This window comes from Pithys albifrons, chromosome Z (genome assembly GCF_047495875.1).
Source record: "Pithys albifrons albifrons isolate INPA30051 chromosome Z, PitAlb_v1, whole genome shotgun sequence".
Classification (NCBI taxonomy): Eukaryota; Metazoa; Chordata; class Aves; order Passeriformes; family Thamnophilidae; genus Pithys; species Pithys albifrons.
In genome coordinates this window covers 40,147,946-40,166,928 of record NC_092497.1, presented here as the reverse complement: position 1 = coordinate 40,166,928, position 18,983 = coordinate 40,147,946, and the positions used below count along the sequence as shown (strand labels likewise).

Here is an 18,983-nt window from a genome sequence, read left to right as displayed (position 1 = left end):
TGGTAGTTAGTTTGAAAGTTCCACAGAAAACAGATTTACTTGAATCTCAGAGATGGAGTAAACAGTTCTGGTTCTACTGGCATTTACCATCATGGTCTCCACAATCTGAGCCTTCGTTGAAAGAGTTAACACCAAAAGAGGTAAGGTAAAGGGGAAGCTTTCAAACATTTAAACATGGTTGAATGGCACAACAGTGTTTCCTATCATATTATTTAGAACTGCTATTTAAACATAGCTCAAGGACACCAGCATTTCCAGCCAACCACCGCACAGAGAGATGGGAAATTCTCTCTGCTGCAAAAGCATGGGCAAGATCTATTCAAACACTAATAAAAAACACTACTAAACATGTACCTGCACAGACAAAGTCCCACTATCAAAAAACTTTCTACCTGCACCTGGCACTGCTGTCCCAAGGAAGGGTTCTTTCACCCAGTGTGCACGGAGCCAATGCACACACAGACCTGAGATAATTGTTTTTGACATGTCTGCAGAGAGATCGGTGCCGTATGGTAAATCCACAAAACCAGCACACCTAGTTACAGCCAAGAAGCATAATTATTCTTTCAAAATACATAAGTATTCACTAATCTAATTTCTAAATACACGCCTATGTAATAGCTATTGGGCAATCTTTTGACAGCTTTGATTTAAAGGTACAATGTATTTTAGGTTTGTTGCGGGGGTACAGTGGGTAATGGCCTTCCCTTAGAGCCTAAGCTGTAGAAGTGTGGTTTTTACTTTATAATGACCTAAGTCCATTTAAAGCACATGAGTTTAGCTGATTTAGCTAATTTCAGCAAAACTTACTGTACACTGCCATATGCAGCACCTACTCTCTAATTCAAGGTGTTTCTGCTCTTGTAATCTCTTCACTTGTTTCAAAACCACTCTGCAAGACCTTGCTGTTTCCCACAGAATCACAGAATGGCCTGGGTTGGAAGGGACCTTAGAGATCATCCAATACAATTCCTCTTCCATGGCCAGGGACACTTTTCACTAGGCCAGTTGCTCAGAATCCCAAAAAATAAAATACAGAGGTATTATCTTAAAATAAAAAAAATACATAAACATAATATAGAGATGTTTTGACCCAGACTTGTCTGGGTCTTTATAGCATTTATTGTTATTGTCTATTTATTTTTATCTTCCATTTATTGTTGTCTTCTATATGAGTCGCTCTGGAAAATATTTTTCTAAGTTATTCATCTTTCATCAGTATCATTGTTGCAGCCTTGAGAAAATACAATGTTGTGTCAGAAACACAAATGAGATCTTTCTTCCCCCAAGTGAAAGCGTATGCTATTTACCACAATTTTACATAAAAGTTTCAGGTATTGGCTTTCAATCTAGCCCTAAAAACTGATTTACAACATTTTAAAAGATTGAAAATACCTACACCCACCTGAAACTCTGAGAAGACTGTTCATCCCTAAAATAAAAAGCTAGTTTAAACTCTAATAACACCAAATCAGACAGATTGGAGAACTTGCAGCCATTAAAAAAATAATTATTTGCTAATTTTAAAATGAATCATCTCTTAAATGTGGTGATAGAAGAGTCACTGTTATCCTTCCTTTATAGTTAAGACTGTTAAAATTTGTGAAGGCTGTGTGGTGAGCTGGGGAAGTGGATATACTTTTGTTTTACTTTTTGCTACTGTTCCAAAGAGCTGTGAAGACACTGCCATCAAAGACCAAAGGGGTAACTGCTAAACAACCACAACTCTCAAACCAGACCCTAGTGAGCTGTCTTCATAACATATAGTAAAGTTTGATATTCTAACATATCCTTTGCTTTTTTTTCTATTACTTTGAAGGGTGCCTAGTGACAGAAAAGATTTGGCTACCCCCCGTATGGCACCTTCTCAGAGTTCAAGAACGAAATCACTGCAGTAGCATGTAATAAATATCAAACATCAATGCACATCCAAAGCATTTACAGGCTTTTTAAAATATTGTGTGTGTGTGTGTGTGTGTGTGTGTGTGGCTCGGCTTCGCGAATGAAGATTTGGGAAGGGCTGTCCCCACGTGGGTGTGCCCTTCCAGCCTGCGCAGTGGATTTTAGGTGAGGCACAACGTGTGCAGAACTGGCCCCGCCGTTTAAGTCCTGAGGTTCATCTGCCACGGCCGAGCGAGCTTGGACAGTGCCAGTGAAGTCCTCAGGACTAGAACCTACAGCACCCGGCATTTCCCAGGAGGTCTCCCATCCAAGTACTAATCCAGGGCTGACCCTGCTGAGCTTTCGAGATCTGACGGGATCGGATGTCCGGGAGGCATTTAACTGCCTATTTAAAATATTATGAATAAAGGAAAATTACAAGACCATTCACATCTTAAAGTCATGGCAGTTATTTCCAAGTCTTTCTGAGTTAGAACATTTCAGGGCAACAGTGCTGGAAATAGTTTAGACTTTTGTATGCCAATAAATCAAGCAGATATGATCCCTCTAATGCAGATACCATGAAAAAAAGTGCTGCAATGCTTAAATAAAAAGCACATCCACATGCAAACAGTTTTCTAGAGATAATGACTTCATAGTTAATTTCCACAGGTTACATGGTTCCACCTCTTTTTCCCTTCTGCATATTGGCTAACATATTTTAAGACACTGATGGACTGCTACATATTTACTGCAAAGAGAATATTTTAATATGAAGCATATACCATTGGAAGTTAAATTAAAACACCAGGAAGTACTGGGAAGGAAAAATAATCTTACAGACTTTTTGTCTTCAGGGCCTTTTACAAGATCTCATAACTAGATCCAGAAATAAATATTCTGGCTTTATACACTGATTTAATGCACTACACCACATGGCAATGACCCAAACCTTTGAGGAAACATGAGACTGATTCATTTTATTATCTCAGTATGGTAAAATTATGTCTCTATTCGTTATATGGTGCTGTTATGCCACAATATAAGCAGGACAATCTCCACTTTCTTTACATGACTGTTATGAAAGATAACTGTCTTTCTTCCAAGTAAATCCAGTCTTGTTCTTATACACCTATATTGAAATTGGTTGCTATTTTATCTCTAAACTTTATTTTCAACAAATTATCCAAATAAGTCACCACTACAGTTCCTAAATTTGTTTAGGTTTTAAGTTGAGTATTTTTCTTGTTTCCTTCAAGTTCAGTGGGTGGATGGATTGTCACTGAAGTAAATTTCTGCTGAAACTTGCTCCTATAGTGAGATCTCACTGCAGATTTCACCCACTGTGTGTAACAGGATAAAAACCAAAGCAAACCAAGGGACAAATTACCTTTCCCATTACATGCTGCTGAGCACTCAGCATAGGCAAAAAACTGTCTTCACAATTATTTTCAGTTTGTTGTAAAGTGCAACTTCTGAGTATTGCTGCTGTAAGTACTTGGCTGACTTGCTATGCAAAGAGGCACATGCAGTTATTACCCCAATGTAGACTAACATTTCCAAAAGCTACTCAGAAGCATAAAGTTACTCTCAAGCCCAGGACAGAACTACCGTACTTCTTCCACAGTCCCTCCTGCTCTCTGGCCTCTACTTTCCACATCCAGCTGCATCACACCTTCTGTAACACCCTGAGCAGCCTCTGCTAACCTTCCTCCTCTCTTTTATTAAGGACACTTCTTTCCAGATATAACTTTAACTCTCTTGAACCTCATTTTCCTGGGCTTCAAAACATCATCTCTTATGGCCATGACAAACTGGGATGAACAGAGCCTTGCCTGCACCTCAGTCTGTATCAGGAGCAATTAAATACTTGTGATTAGACACAGGAAGAAGAATACCAGTTGCAGACAGTGAGACTGGAAGAAACAGACAGGCCCAGTGTATTAATGCATGCCTACACAGCTGGTGTCACTGCCAAAATTTTGGAGATTTTTTTGACAGTCGGATGGTCTACATGGCATCAGGCATACTTGCATCAGATAGGATTTACTACCTAAGAGGAACAGGAGAGTCTTTGCTCAAGAGCTCATGGGGTCCACCAATAGAGCTTTAAAGCAGACCTTGAGACCCCTGCCACACCCTCCTCTCTTAACTGGAGAGCTATGGATTTGATGGGTGGGCTGCTCAGTAGATAAGAATTGGCTGGATGGTTGCATCCAGAAGGCAGTGATCAGTGGCTCAGAGTCCCAGTGGGCATCAGTGACAAATGGTGCCTTCAGGGATCTGTGCTGGGACCAGTGCTATTTAATAGCCTCACTAATGACACAGATGTAGGAATTGAGTTCATCCCCAGCCTGACCCCAGCTGATGGCACCAAGCTGAGCGGTGCAGTTGAAACACCTGAAGGACAGGATGCCATCTGGACCAGCTCAAGAAGTGGGCACATGGGAATCTCATGACGTTTAACAAGTACAAGTGCAAGGTGCTGCCGCTGGGTCAGGGCAGACTGGGAAGGTACACACTGGGAGAAGACGTCATCAAGAGCAGCCCTGCCAAGAAGGACTTGGGGGTGCTGGTGAAGAAAAGGCTGGACATGAGCTAGCAATGTGCACTTGCAGTGCACAAAACCAGCCATATCCTGGGCCGCATCAAAAGCAGCATGGTCAGCAGTGTGAGGGAGGGGATTCTACCCCTCTGCTCTGCTTTGATGAGACCCCATCTGATATGCTGCATCCCATTCTGGGGTCCCCAGCACAAGAAGGATGTGGCAAGTCCAGAGGAGGGCCAGGAAGATGATCAGAGGGAGCACCTTTCCCGCAAGGAAAGGCTAAGAGACTTGTGGCTGGTCAGCCTGGAACAGAGAAGGCTTCATGGTGACCTATCTGTGGGCTTCCAGTACCTGAAGGGAGCCTATGAGAAGCATGGAGAGGGACTTTTTACAATGGCATGTGGTGACAGGACAAGGGGGAATGGCTTCAAACTGAGAGTAGGTTTAGATTAGTATTAGGAAGAAAGGGTAGCGAGGCACTGGAACAGGTTGTCCAGAGAAGTTGCAGATTCCCTTTCCCTGGAATTGTTCAAGGCCAAGTTGGATGAGGTGCTGAGCAATCTGGGCTAGTGGAAGGAATCCCTGCCTGTGGTGGAGGGACTGGAGTGAGATGATCTTAAGGGCTCCTTCCAGTCCAAACTATACTATGATACCAAGGAACAGCATGTTCTGCACCACTTAACATGGGGCTGTTCTGCCTTTCTCTACCATGTGACAGTTCCTGAGATAGAGAAATTTCCCAGCGTTAGCAAAAGGCCAAAGAAGGAAAAACTGCACTGAGACAAAGCACAATTTGTACGCCAATTTCTTTACTGATCTGGAAACTCAAGTCCTAGGTATCATTTTACTATGTGTCTTACGCATGTTTCTTAAAAGCTCTGCAAACATTTCAGTGTATTAACAGTACAAAAATCTCTGCCTTCCAGATTTTCTCTAATTGTGCAGTATATATTGTAAAAAAGACACATCATCATTTATTGTCTAATTTAAAATATTTCACACACACACATACACATTCTTAACTGACCTTGGAGGGATTGAATGGCATCCCTAAATATGAAGAGCCTCTGAATCCACAGCGATTCATGTTTGATCCTGAAAAAGATTAAAACAAAACTAACTTGTCTTGTTAAAACACTCATAAACCATAATTCTCTACTGAGACCAAGACCCATTAGTTCAATACTATTGATAATATTAGTAGAATTTGCATGTGTCTCCCAGTTTCCAGCCTCAGTTTGTTATCAACCATTAATTAAAAAAACAAAACAAAGAAAACCACAAGCAAACTTCATTCTGCTGTAATGACAAAGCACCTTTTTTTTCCTTTATAAATTTAGTGGAAATAGAGTGTTTGGATCAGCAAGGAATTGTCTTCCATGCTTTTCAGAAACAAAAAAAAAAAACAAAAAGGATTGCACCTCTGGGAAAATGCCCAGAGCTAACATATTTGCTGTTCCTCTCTGGATCCCTGCCTACGAATACCGCCAGTTCCCAAGGAGAGCTGCTTTAAGATACTCTGTAACATGTTCAAGGGCAAACGAATGGCAAACACATTGTGGCTATCAAACATTTCTGTCAGTGATTCCCTATACTTTTTCAAATGTGTCAGAATACCTGAGCATGCTGCATACAGAAATGTAAACCACACACTGTCTATAGAGTTAAGTACAGGTTTGCAGGGCTCCATTCTGCTTTTGCACAGCAAAAACTCAATTGTTTCCTGCTCTGCCTCTGAAAGTAAAAACATCATGAACGCTGTAGTTAAACAGCACCAGGTTCTTTTTTTTTTTTTTTTGAGTTCTTCAGCCTTTAACCTAAAAATCCTCGGATACTAAGGCAAATTGCACCAGACTAAATAAAAACGAATAGTTATAAAGCTGAATGCCCTAAAAACATCACTGTACAATGTAGTCTCTTCTCCGGGGACACCCCCTTGTCGCGGGGGAGAAGCTTGCGTGCCCTCATGAGGTTGAGAGCTATGCTGGAGGTGGTTTGTGCCGCCAGTAGGGTCTCCCATGCCAGACAGGTCTCAGCTGAAGGGTCAGACAAAGTGTGTCCACGGGCAGGACGGGCTCGCTAGCCGTCTGGCAACCATCCTAGAAGAAGGACAACTCCAACCCCAATCCGGGGCAGATGGAGCTCGCTTAGCCCTGTAAGGCCATCCATTTAGAGAAGGATACTCTAACCAAACCTACGTCCTGAGGTATTCGCTGTCACCGTCCAAGCTCGCTAGGCCGTGGCAGATGAACCTCAGGAGTAAAGGGTGGGGCCAGTTCTGCGCATGCTGTGCCTCACCTAAAAAATCCATTGCACAGGCTTGAAGGGTTCACCCACATTGCAAAGCCCTGTAGCGACAGGTGAGGGTCGAAAACGGCAGGTGATAGGAAGCAGCTGGAAGCCGCAGATCCAACCCTGCATGCAGGCGGTTCAGGATATGGGTCATTAGAGACTTGATCCCGGAGATGACAGTCTCTTGCGGCAGCATCCTGAATGACCAAGCAGCCTTTTCTAGGGACAGCACTGCTTGCTCCACACGGAGAGGGGCTTAGCAAAGGTGGCCTAAACAAAGCTCATCTCCACACCCGGTTGGATAACCGCGGCCAACCGGCATCTTCCATGCGGTCAAACGAAAACAAAGAGATTTCAAAGGCATACACCTGTCTGCAAAGGTGTGTTCAAACTAACACTCGCATGTTGGAACATCAGAACCATGCTTGATACTGGGGATAGTGGACGTCCTGAGCGTCGTTCTGCTCTAATTGCCCACGAACTGTCACGGCTCAACATTGACATTGCTGCTCTCAGTGAAGTTTGTCTTCATGAGGAAGGCAGCCTTAAAGAACATGGTGCTGGCTACACACTCTACTGGTCAGGCAAACCCAAAACCGAAAGACACCTTTCAGGAGTTGGCTTCATGATCAAAAACTCCATTGCCTCCAAACTTGAAAATCTGCCGACAGGTCATTCCGATCGCATTATGTCCTTACGCCTTCCCCTACACAACAAGCAACATGTTGTTCTTTTTAGGGTATATGCCCCAAATCTCCAAGCTGACCCAGCGGAAAAAGACAAATTCTACACAGACCTGCGCCGCCTCACCCAAAATGTTCCTGCAGATGATAAGATCATAATCCTTGATGACTTCAATGCCAGAGTAAGTAAGAATTCTGAAGCCTGGAAAGGAGTCCTGGGCAAGCATGGCGTTGGAAACTGCAATGACAACGGACGCCTCCTGCTAGAGTTTTGCGCAGAACGGCAGCTCACCATCACCAACACTATCTTTCAACAGAAAGACAGCCTGAAGACAACCTGGATGCATCCTCGATCCAAGCACTGGCACCTCATTGACTATATCTTAGTACAACAGAGAAATGTCAGTGATGTCCGTCATACTCGAGTGATGCCGAGTGCAGAATGTCAAACAGACCACCGCCTTGTGCGCTGCAAACTTAACCTCCACTTCAAGCCCAAACCTAAGAGAGGTGGCATTCCAAGGAGGAGGCTCCAGGTCAGCAATCTTCAAACGGCCACAGTGAGAGACAGCTTCCAGGGAAACCTTCAAACTAGACTTAAAGATAATCCCATAGATCCCTCTCCTGAGGCACTTTGGCAACATATTAAAAGTTGCATCCTGCAGTCCTCTGAAGAGTCCCTAGGGTTCTCCTCCAAGAAAAACAAAGACTGGTTTGATGAGAACAATCAAGAGATCCAAGAATTGCTGAAGAAGAAGAGAACTGCTCACCAAGCACACCTTGCTCAGCCATCTTGCCATAAAAATAAAGCCGCCTTTCGTCTTGCATGCAGTAAGCTCCAACAGAAACTTCGAGACATCCAGAACAAATGGTGGCTCGACCTAGCAGAAAAAACACAACTATGCGCAGATTTGGGTGATCAAAGAGGATTCTATGAGGCCCTGAAAGCAGTGTACAGACCCACACACCAGGTTCAAAGCCCCCTACTCAGTGCAGATGGTCAACTGCTTCTAACAGATAAAACCTTCATCCTGAACCGATGGTCTCAGCACTTTCAGACTTTCTTCAGTGCCAGCTGTGTAGTCCAAGGCTCAGCAATTCAGCACATTACACAACAACCAGTGAAACATGAATTGGATGCAGTCCCTACTATGGGAGAGATACTCAAGGCCATACAGCAGGTGAAAACTGGCAAGGCAGCTGGGGTTGATGGAATTCCATCTGAAATCTGGAAGCATGGAGGTCAAGCACTCCATGCCAAATTCCACGAGCTTGTTGTGCGTTCCTGGAAACAAGGGGAACTACCACCAGATCTCCGTGATGCAGTCATCATCACCCTGTACAAGAAGAAAGGAGAAAAATCAGACTGCTCAAATTACCGAGGTATTACTTTGCTCTCCATTGCTGGTAAAATCCTTGCAAGAATACTTCTGAACAGATTAGTACCCACTATTGCAGAAGATCTTCTACCTGAAAGCCAGTGTGGTTTCAGAGCCAATAGGAGCACCACAGACATGGTGTTTGTTCTCAGACAACTGCAAGAGAAGTGTAGGGAACAGAACAAAGGTCTCTATGTAACCTTCGTTGACCTCACCAAAGTTTTCGACACTGTGAGCAGAAAAGGCCTGGGGCAGATCTTGGAACGTTTAGGATGTCCCCCCAAGTTCCTCAAAATGATCATCCTGCTACATGAGGATCAGCGTGGACAAGTCAGATATGGCGATGCACTCTCTGAGCCCTTTCCAATAACCAATGGTGTGAAACAAGGTTGCGTTCTTGCACCAACTCTATTCACAATCTTCTTCAGCATGATGCTCCAAAGAGCCACAGCAGACCTTGATGAAGAAAACGGCATCTACATCCGATATCGTACCAATGGAAGCCTATTCACCCTAAGGCGACTGAAGGCCCACATCAAGACCCTGAATCACCTTGTCCATGAGCTGCTTTTTGCTGATGATGCCGCCCTCGTTGCTCACACAGAAGCAGCTCTGCAGCGCTTAACATCCTGCTTTGCAGAGGCTGCTGAGCTTTTTGGGCTGGAAGTCAGACCGAAGAAGACAGAAGTTCTCTACCAACCTGCAACTCAAGAAGTCTTCCATCATCCTCACATCACCATAGGCAATTCAGAGCTTAAGTCAGTCCAGCAGTTCACCTATCTGGGAAGTATCATTTCCTCAGACGGTAACATTGACAAAGAGATAGACAACAGGCTGGCAAAGGCATACAGAGCCTTCGGAAAACTCCATAAAAGAGTCTGGTCCAATAAACACCTGAAGAAAAGTACAAAGATCAGTGTCTACAGAGTCATTGTACTATCTACTCTTTTATATGGGTCTGAATCCTGGGTCATCTACCGCCACCACCTGCGGCTTCTCGAACGCTTCCATCAGCGCTGCCTCCATTCAATCCTAAATATCCACTGGTCTGATTACGTGACCAATGTGTCTGTTCTTGAACAGGCAGGGGTCAGCAGTATCGAGGCCATGCTGATGAGAACGCAGCTGCGCTGGGCAGGGCACATCTCCAGGATGGAGGATCACCGCCTTCCGAAGATTGTGCTCTATGGTGAACTCGCCACCGGCTGCCGCAAGAGAGGAGCCCCAAAGAAGAGATACAAGGACTCCCTGAAACAACACCTCAGCATTGGCCATATTGACTGCCACCAATGGTCCACTCTGGCCTCCAATCGGGATTCATGGAGACACACCATTCACAATGCTGCTGCTTCCTTTGAGAATGCACGGAGAGTCAGTCTTGAGGAGAAAAGACAACGCAGAAAGAACCGTTCCTTGCCAGTGTCACCTAGGGAGACGTTCCGCTGTGCCTTTTGTGACCGGACCTGCCTATCCTGTATCGGCCTTTTTAGCCACCAGCACGCTTGCAGCAAGCGTGGGTAGTGCCCTTCTCAAATCTTCGTTCGCAAAGCCGAGCCATGATGATGACAATGTAGTCTACAAGTTCTTGAGTAATTTATCAGCATATTAACTTCCAATTCTAAGTATGTTCTGCATATACACAAAATTTAAATCGAAAGTTTTTACTGGCCTACAAACTTCAACTTGGCTGAAGTATGCAAGTTTCTCTATGAGACAAGTCTTGGGATCTACCTGGCATGGACTGAAACACCTGCAATATTCAACTTGCCCCACAGTTCCATGAAAACTGCTTGTTAATGATTCTATAATGTAAAGAAAGCAATTTCAGCCTGCACTAAAAGCTGATATGCCACAGTCAAATCCACAAAGAGGAAACAGAAAAGTGTCTGTATTTGTAGACAAAAAAAATGGTAACTGTTTTGTTATAATCTAAACATTCTCAGCAGAGAATATTTGTCTACTTCCAGAATCAAATACTTGCATTTCATGTTGCAGCAACCTTCGGAAAGCACAGTAAATGAAATTAAAGACTAATCTAAGATCCTCTGAAAGACACTGTCCAAAAAATTTCACAATTTCAAAAATGACACAATGTGAATGAATCAGTTAGAAAATAACTAGAATTTCTGCTATGTCAGTAGCAGACTTCTGAGGCAACACTGGAAAAAAATCACCATTCACTTGGTGCATTTTCAGTTGCAATGAATCTGTGTCTTATGTGCTTGAGCAAACTAGAAAACTGACTTTGAAATGGTACTAAGGTGGAAACCTCTCATCCAGAAAAGTTGCTGGCTTACTGGCACACAGCTATTCTGGCCTGCTGCAAAGGAAAATATGCTACAATTAGGATAGTTCTGCAGTTGAACAGAACTGTGCTGCTGGTTGCCAGACAGAAGGATTCATCCCAGAAATACTGATCCCCATCACGAGCCTTTTAGACTGTAGCTTATAATTCATTATCAAGATGAAATGGCAGCATGAAACTCGAGTGCCATGCACTGTTAGTGGTTCTGAATTCACAGCTACTCTGAAAACAGATTAAAAATAAAGTACATGAATGAAATTGGGACCCGTTACTCCCCTTAGCTGTTCAATTTTCATGTAGTATTTTAAAACCTTTCTTGTACTACTAAACTGCTATAAATTAGAAAAGAGTATGTGTAATTTTAAAATGCTGGATTTGCTGCCAATTTAAAATCTATTTTGACTCTTTTTGTCAGTATTTCTGATCTCCCATTCTAGACTTTACACACTGGCTCCTTGGAAAAACAGAAGATTAACATGATTCTTCAAAGCCCTTACGACTTAAAGGGAAACTTCAAAGGGACTTTTATTCTCTCTTCCAATCTCCATTAATATACATGCAGTATATGCTTCCTAGACATTCAGTATTACAAGAGAATTGCTAAATTTCCAGTCACATACATAAATTAAGAAATAGAACTCTGTGTTGATAAGGGAAGCATTAAAACAGGAAGGGAAAGCGGCTCATTTTCAACCAGATGACTCTGGAACACTGATGTCATGTCTCAACATTTTTTTAGCATCTCAATATACAAGTTCAAAATCAAATGGGAACCAACAGCGAGTTAGGGAAAATTACTGTCTTTCAGTTTATGGAAGAAACTTCATAATGTCAAACTTCACCTTCTGTGAAGCTAGTTTTACTACTTTGTTGCAAGGTATGTGTACTTCTTATTTTATGCAATAGCTTAGTAGTGCTAATCAAACTTTTGCCTACTTTCCTGGGCCACAAATGGGCTGTCAGCATCAGAAATAGAATTGGAAATTAGATATACCCTAACTAAGAGGGTGTGACCATAGCTTATGTCTCTTGTAAAAAATGTCTGAAGTGCCCAGTTCAGCTCCAGCACAGCTCGCTGAAGCATGAGCACAACTGCAGCTGTGAAATGGTACCACCTAGTGTTCACTTCCACCATCAGCTTACTAACCACTTTCTGAAGGAGCTTAAGACAGAGCAGAAACTAAAACATATTTAATCAACTGCATAAATACTGCAAGCTAAACACAACCAACCTGGAAAAACTTTTCCCATTTGACAGATAAAGTATACTGAGCCTTTTCCAAAACCAAAAGACTCCATTCTTAAATCAAGAGCTGAGACTTTGTGAAGAAAACCACGTTACTTAGGTGTGCTTATGCCAGAAAGTACTTGAGATAGGTAACAGAGCTTGAAGTGATGACCACGGACCACTTATTCTATGAGCTCTTTTTTACAGACAGAACACTTTTGTTATTTATATTTTATTATTTCTATTGCATGAAATGATTGATAAGTTTTACCACTACTTCTTCACATTTAGATTACCCATGCAGTCCTCTTTCTGCAAGGCTTTTCTCATTTTGCTAAGTACAGAAGTGATTTTATATATGCCATTAAAATTTTATTATATAAAAAAGAAAATTACAGCTTTAACACAGACTGACCCTGTCAGTACATCCAGATAAAAGTACATATAAGCTCTTTTTACTGACCAGGGCTAAGGATGTAATTATTCCTGTAAATCAAAGCACTGGAGGATGTCATAAAATGCAAAGTTGCATTCTCTAAAATGGAAGTCCATTATACATCCAGATAAATACTTCAAATGTAGCCATTAAAGAAAGTTGCATTGGAAGACAATTCAGATTTCTGCTCAAGAAACTCATTATCAGAAAGCACACATGTAATAATGATTTCAAAAAACAGTCATTGGCATTTTATACATTTTTTCAGTACTGACACTGAAGAAAAAATAATTATTATTACTTATCTAAACTTAGATTTTGACAGAAGTAAGTTTTAGGTCCATGTTGTAGCATAATGGTTTTTTAGTCTGCTATGTACGGGTCCTGTGGGTTCAATACTACAAATGAAATAGGTCTGAGTGTTCCTCTTGATTCTGTATTTTAGTACAGCAAAGTTAGGAAGGATCCAACTGCCAAAAGGTACAATTCCTTCCCTCTCCTTTAGTAGGCTGGCAATGGCACTCCCAACCAACACAGTTCACCAACACAACACAAAGCTAACCTTTTGTTAGATATTTAAATGCATGTTTTTCTGCCACTTCAGCAAGCTCTCAAGCAGGGTCAAACAAATGCTACTGTTTGTATGGGGGAGGATGGTGGATGAATAAGGCCAAGCACTGTTCCCACTGTCTGTAATGAGATTACTCAAGTACAAAGCTCTGGATTCACTCTCTTTTAAAAGTGCTGAACTGGCTTGTAAGAAACTGGGATACATCTTTCTTAAATTGCAATGAATTGCACTTTAAGACAGTTAAAATAAATTTGAAATTCTGTGAAGCAACTGTACTATGAGAGGAAAATATTAGAATTCTGACATGATAAGGATCTTAAGAACAAGCAGCTAGTTGAAAGAGGGGTTTTCATCAGACATTTTCCAACTTTAATAAGACGTAAAAAAAAGTCAGTCTAAATACATGTGATTTCTGGGAAGGCTTATCAAAGAGCACCACCTTCCTCAAAATGAAAAAAGAAAAAAATACTTTTTCAGTATTTCAGCTTTCTAAAAGGAAAGTTTAGTGAAGTCTTCCTGCAGTGCACACACAAATAAAACAAAAACACACACTAGCCACTCACCTAAGCAGAGTATGTACTAAAAATGAAAGAAAGGTAATCATGGCCAAAATCTATGCAATAGAAAGCCAAACTATTTAGCATGAGTTATAGAAGACAAGGCCCTTCAAACAAGCAGAAGGCAGCAATAAGTTGAAGCATTCAGCTGAGTTTCTGTGTGAGGGTCAGCTTGCATATGTGATATGACCTTCCCTCCTAATTAAAACTGGTATTAGGCCAGTCTCTGAAACACTTGAGCTAAAATTATGGTACCTAAAGGACATTATTTGTTTGAACCACAGTTACAATAAACCCACAGAAGAATACAGTCTATCATGACAGATCTTAATGTTTATCTCCCTTTAGTACATTTCAATTAGGCTGACAAAGTATGTATTTGCTTTCTTAGTCAGCCAGATCCAGATCTCACTACTTTGCATTAGTGAGCTGTAGTTTCACATAAAAATTTCAAAAACTACAAACCTCTGAAGTAAAGCTTTTATTAGCCATCAGATGCATTACACACCAGTAAATACAAACATGTTACCTAAAACTACCACAGGATATTGTGGGACTCTACCTAAAAAGTGTTCTAAACTACTAAATTCAGAATTTTCTGCCAAGTTCTGTAGTGCCCTGCTGTCGTGGGTTGACCCCTAACCAGCAGCTGAGCACCACAGAGCTGCCTTACAGTGTCAGGGCAGGAAAACAGAGAGAAGGGGAGAAAACTCATGGAGTGAGACAGAGATAGTTTGAAAGGTAAAGCAAAAGTTGTGAGCACACGCAAAGCAAAGGAGGAATTCATTCACTACTTCCCATCAGCCAGGCATGTGTAAAGCCACTTCCCAGAAAGCAGAGCCTCAGCAGGTTTAAGGGTTACTCAGGAAGACAAATGCCAGATCCTTAAACTTTGCCCCCTTCCTCCTTTTCCCAGCTTTTATTGCTGAAAATGATGTCAGATGGTGTGGAGTATCCCTCAGGTCAGTCCTCAGGTCAGTCTGGGCCAGCTGTCCTGGCTGTGTCCCCCAGCTGGTATCTGCTGGCGGAAAAGGAGTGCAGCGAAGAAAAGAGCCAGCCATGACACTGTGCAGGCACCGCTCAGCATCAGCTGCGAGACTGCTGCTGTTTACCAATACCCTTTCAGTCCCAGGCCTAAAACACAGCAGATTAGGGGCTACTATGAAAAACAGTGAGTTCTATCCCAGCCAGTATATATATACACTGTAAGAGTTATTGATAAAAATAAACACATCCTAAGTTTGTAAAGCATCAACTGTTCTGTCTCACATTCACTGGAAAAATGACTGTAAGGTAGCAGTAGATCTCAAAATAATTTGAACTTGCTATCTTAAAGAAACATTTTAAACGAAAATCAGCCAAAGTTGTATAGATAAGGGAACCTTTGGAGGGACAAATGTGAAGAGATGAAAAATGTAGTTTTCTTTAAGAATTACAGAAATTCTCTTTTTGCCTGTTTTAGAAATTCAACCATTGATGTGATCAAAAACAAACCACAAGAGTTGTAAAAATATATTCCAATTTAAAATGTATGTTTTAAATGGTTTTCAGTCCCAGAACCAAATTTAGTGAAGATATATCAAGAACAATACAGTTACTTTAGATTGCTTTAGATTTGGAATTCAGTATTCCAAAAACTACACTATAAAACAGTTTTAAAATGTAAATGTTTAAAACACAGTATTTCATGGAAAGACAGATTTATCAGAATGCATGTAAAAAAAGCTGCAATAGTATGTTTCTTTAAAAGCTGTGCTTGAGTGTTCATTTTTTCACCCAGAAGGGTTCAGATCCATCCAGCTAGCAATCACATCTTTAACTAGAGATGCACAAGCATTTGAAACCAAAAACTTCACTGCTGTAGCCTATGAAGACTTTAAATGCTTTTTCAAACAGGCCAAAAGAGGGAGTAAGAGCTTTGCTGATCAGAGGCAGCCAATTAATTCTGGCTGCAGACACCCAGAATTAAAAACCAGATTTTATTGGAAGTAGACATGACAGGAGGGTAGGCATTCCCTTCCTCACACTTGATCCTCCCACATTCAACTTGCTGCTGCTCGCATCATTTACATTTTGCACTGTTTATTGTCCCCTAGATGAAGCAAAAATGAAATAAAAATAATGCTGAAGTTTTAGGGGTCAAGTGACCAGATAAGAGTACTGTTATTGACAAAACCATAAGAACGGGAGTTATTAGTGTGATATGGAAACACAGGACTAGAGGAAAGCTTGTACTTGTGTTGAAAAGCAGAGATTTATAACTTAGAAAGCACAGAATGCACTGCCAAAAGCATCCTCCCCAAAACTACTCTCCTGTAGGTTTTTTGTGGAGATGACAGCTAGAAAAAAGGAGCACATCTCATGGACTGTAGACTCCACATTTGTGAGCTGGTATTTCTACTGCTCTCCCTAGGAGGCTTTGACAATGGGAATATTCCTAGCATTGGCCACGTAGAAGCTCCCAAAGAATTACTGTACACTATGAAAGACAAATAAAAATGCCTCTTCTAATCCCTGAAGTTTTGCAAACTTTCCTGTTCTTTTAGAACACCCTCTTGAAGACTGGGATAAAAGTCAGAAACTGAGCAACTCCTCATGGAAAGATTTATTAATGGTATGGGACAGAAACCCTCTCATGATTAAAAACATTGTGGGAATAATTATATGATCCAGACTCTTAATTTTCTATAATCTGTTTTGGAATACAACAAAAGACAAAAGAAATCTATTGAAACTAATTCCTGGAGTGGATCTGATGGTTTCTCAGTCTGCAGTATAAGAAAAAGGATCTTTCTATTACTGCAAAAATAAAGCATCAGCAATCTTGACTTTCATTTGTCATATATAATTAAGACTAAATAATATAAGGAAACACACATCCACCCAAAGTACTGTTTTATAGACACGCACCTGGAATGACCTTTTCTCTAGAGACCGCCAGCCTGGAGCAATACCCACCTCAGCATTGAACACACCAGTCCCTCCTGCCGTAAGGCAGCAGTGCCCAGCCCACTCCTCCCTCACTCCACCCCTTCTGCTGCTGCTCACTATTCACCTGCACTGTCACAGAAAATACTGCCAATATAAATTAGCCCACAGGAAAAGCACCTCCCCAACTTCTGTAAAGTCACAAGCAATTAGACATTTCCTGTGGGCCTCCTCTCCAGCTTGGATCTGCTGTGTACCTTCCAATCTGAGAAAAGCTGCTACACAGCAACACCATTAATCCCTCTAAAAATATTGGGTAAATTCAAGCTTCATAGATCTAAGGAACAGATTTTTCTTGCTCAAACAGGGACTGTTTTTATCATTTTTGCCTCTTATCCTTACACCTTCAATTTTACAAAAGCTGTTCCAAATAACCACTTCTGTGCTCAGAGCTCCTGGTATGGGAGTGGAATTCAATATAAACACTATTAGACTTGTTACAGTTATATAACATTTACATTTCTTTTAGAACCAAGTAAAACATTCCTCTGAGATGCCTAAAGGTGCAACTTCATCATATTATTTTCATATCTTCAAATTAATTTCTCCTTTTCCTAACTATTAATTGTGAGGGACCTATTTCCAAGATTTGTTTCACATCACTATCTGAAATTACCAGGCCAGCACTTCAGGAAGGTCAACGCTGTGTTTTGTAAAAACTAGAGCCATCCACTATTCCCCAAGTAGAAAGCAAAAGTAAAGATGTTAATATCAATAAAAAAACTAAAAACTCACTCACTGTCTTCAGTGGGAAGGACCTGCAGGGAATAAATCCATTCTATTATATCATCTTTGTTCACCACATCTAAGGAATCCAACATATCCAGACCAGAGAGTGCGAAAAATGCAATTGTCAACCTAAAAGAAAAAGATAAGACTTACACTTCCCACCATAAAGATCAATGGGAAATTAACAAAACGTTGCAGAAACAGATACATCTATGAATTCTCAGTCTTTGATAGTGGTGCAACACAGAGACTAGCTCCAAAACATGAAATTAATCTACTGGATAAAATAACATTCTTTGTGCTGTAGATATTTCTCCGTCTCAACAAGGTTTTTCATTTAAGCTGTCCCTCTTTTTATATAATGACATGACAATTCAAAGTTAACCTGACGCCCTCTTTACCTGAATACCCAACAAAACAACCCTCTACAAAGTAAACCAGCTTATGTTATTAACACATGGAGCACTAGTTCTCTGTGAGGAATTCTTATATGAACAATACCTAAACATGCATTAGGAGTATATGCAAGCTGCTTCTCACTTTGTCCCAAACCCAGTTTCAGACACTTAAGTCAGGTGTCAAACAGCAAAGCCTACCTTGTAATCAAACAATGCAAAAATACACATACAGGGTGAATTAACATCCAGAGCCACTTATTTCTTGTCCTTGGGCATAAAGCAGCCCAGATGACTACCTTGTTTAAACATCTAAAACTAAGCACACCAAAATCAAGTATCCAACATAGCAGTGAAGTAGGTACTATGCTGGAAGTCCCTCTTCCCATGATTTCTTTCCTTCCATAAACATGTCCTACCATACCTGCTAACTAACACTTTATTTGTGGGGTTTGTTTCTGCTTCAAACCACTGCAGCCACACAACTCACAGCAAGGGCCCTCAAATGTGGGTTAAGAACTTCCCAGAGTTTGCTGTGAGAGAAAACACCCATGTAATGGTACCATGGAAGTCTGAAGTTCTGACTCAGATCAAAATTAGCTGAATGCACATTTTGCCACCCACACTCACGTCTGCCTATCTTCTGGAAATTCTTGCTCCTCTTCTACCAGATAAGATGATGGATTGTGAAACAAGTGCTACATATGCAGAAACTACCACTCTGCAGGTCAGGGAAAACCAAAAGTTAATACCAGCTTTCCTCAGGAGATTAAGTTGTAACCTGCATTTTCCTCACGAGCTGGTGAACCACTTTGGCCACCAGCAGTAGGCACCCCTGACGATGAGGAGACAGATGTGGAGAGGTGTCCCTACAGCCACTTAACTTCTGCATGTGGTTTTGCATCAGAACTGCAAACAGTAAAACCAAGGGAAAAATGGTGATGTGAGTCAGCCCAAAACACACCTTCAAAAGAATTATTCTAATTAAAAC

At 41.3% G+C, this 18,983-nt stretch overlaps 1 protein-coding gene across 1 annotated transcript in view; it reads right to left on the bottom strand.

The window, feature by feature from the left end:
- PGGT1B (protein geranylgeranyltransferase type I subunit beta) overlaps positions 1 to 18,983 on the bottom strand; it is a 37,084-nt gene that overhangs the window by 13,983 nt on the left and 4,118 nt on the right. Inside the window, 2 exon segments of the mRNA XM_071580644.1 lie at positions 5,457 to 5,524; positions 17,608 to 17,726. Coding sequence (XP_071436745.1) covers positions 5,457 to 5,524; positions 17,608 to 17,726 — 187 coding nt within the window.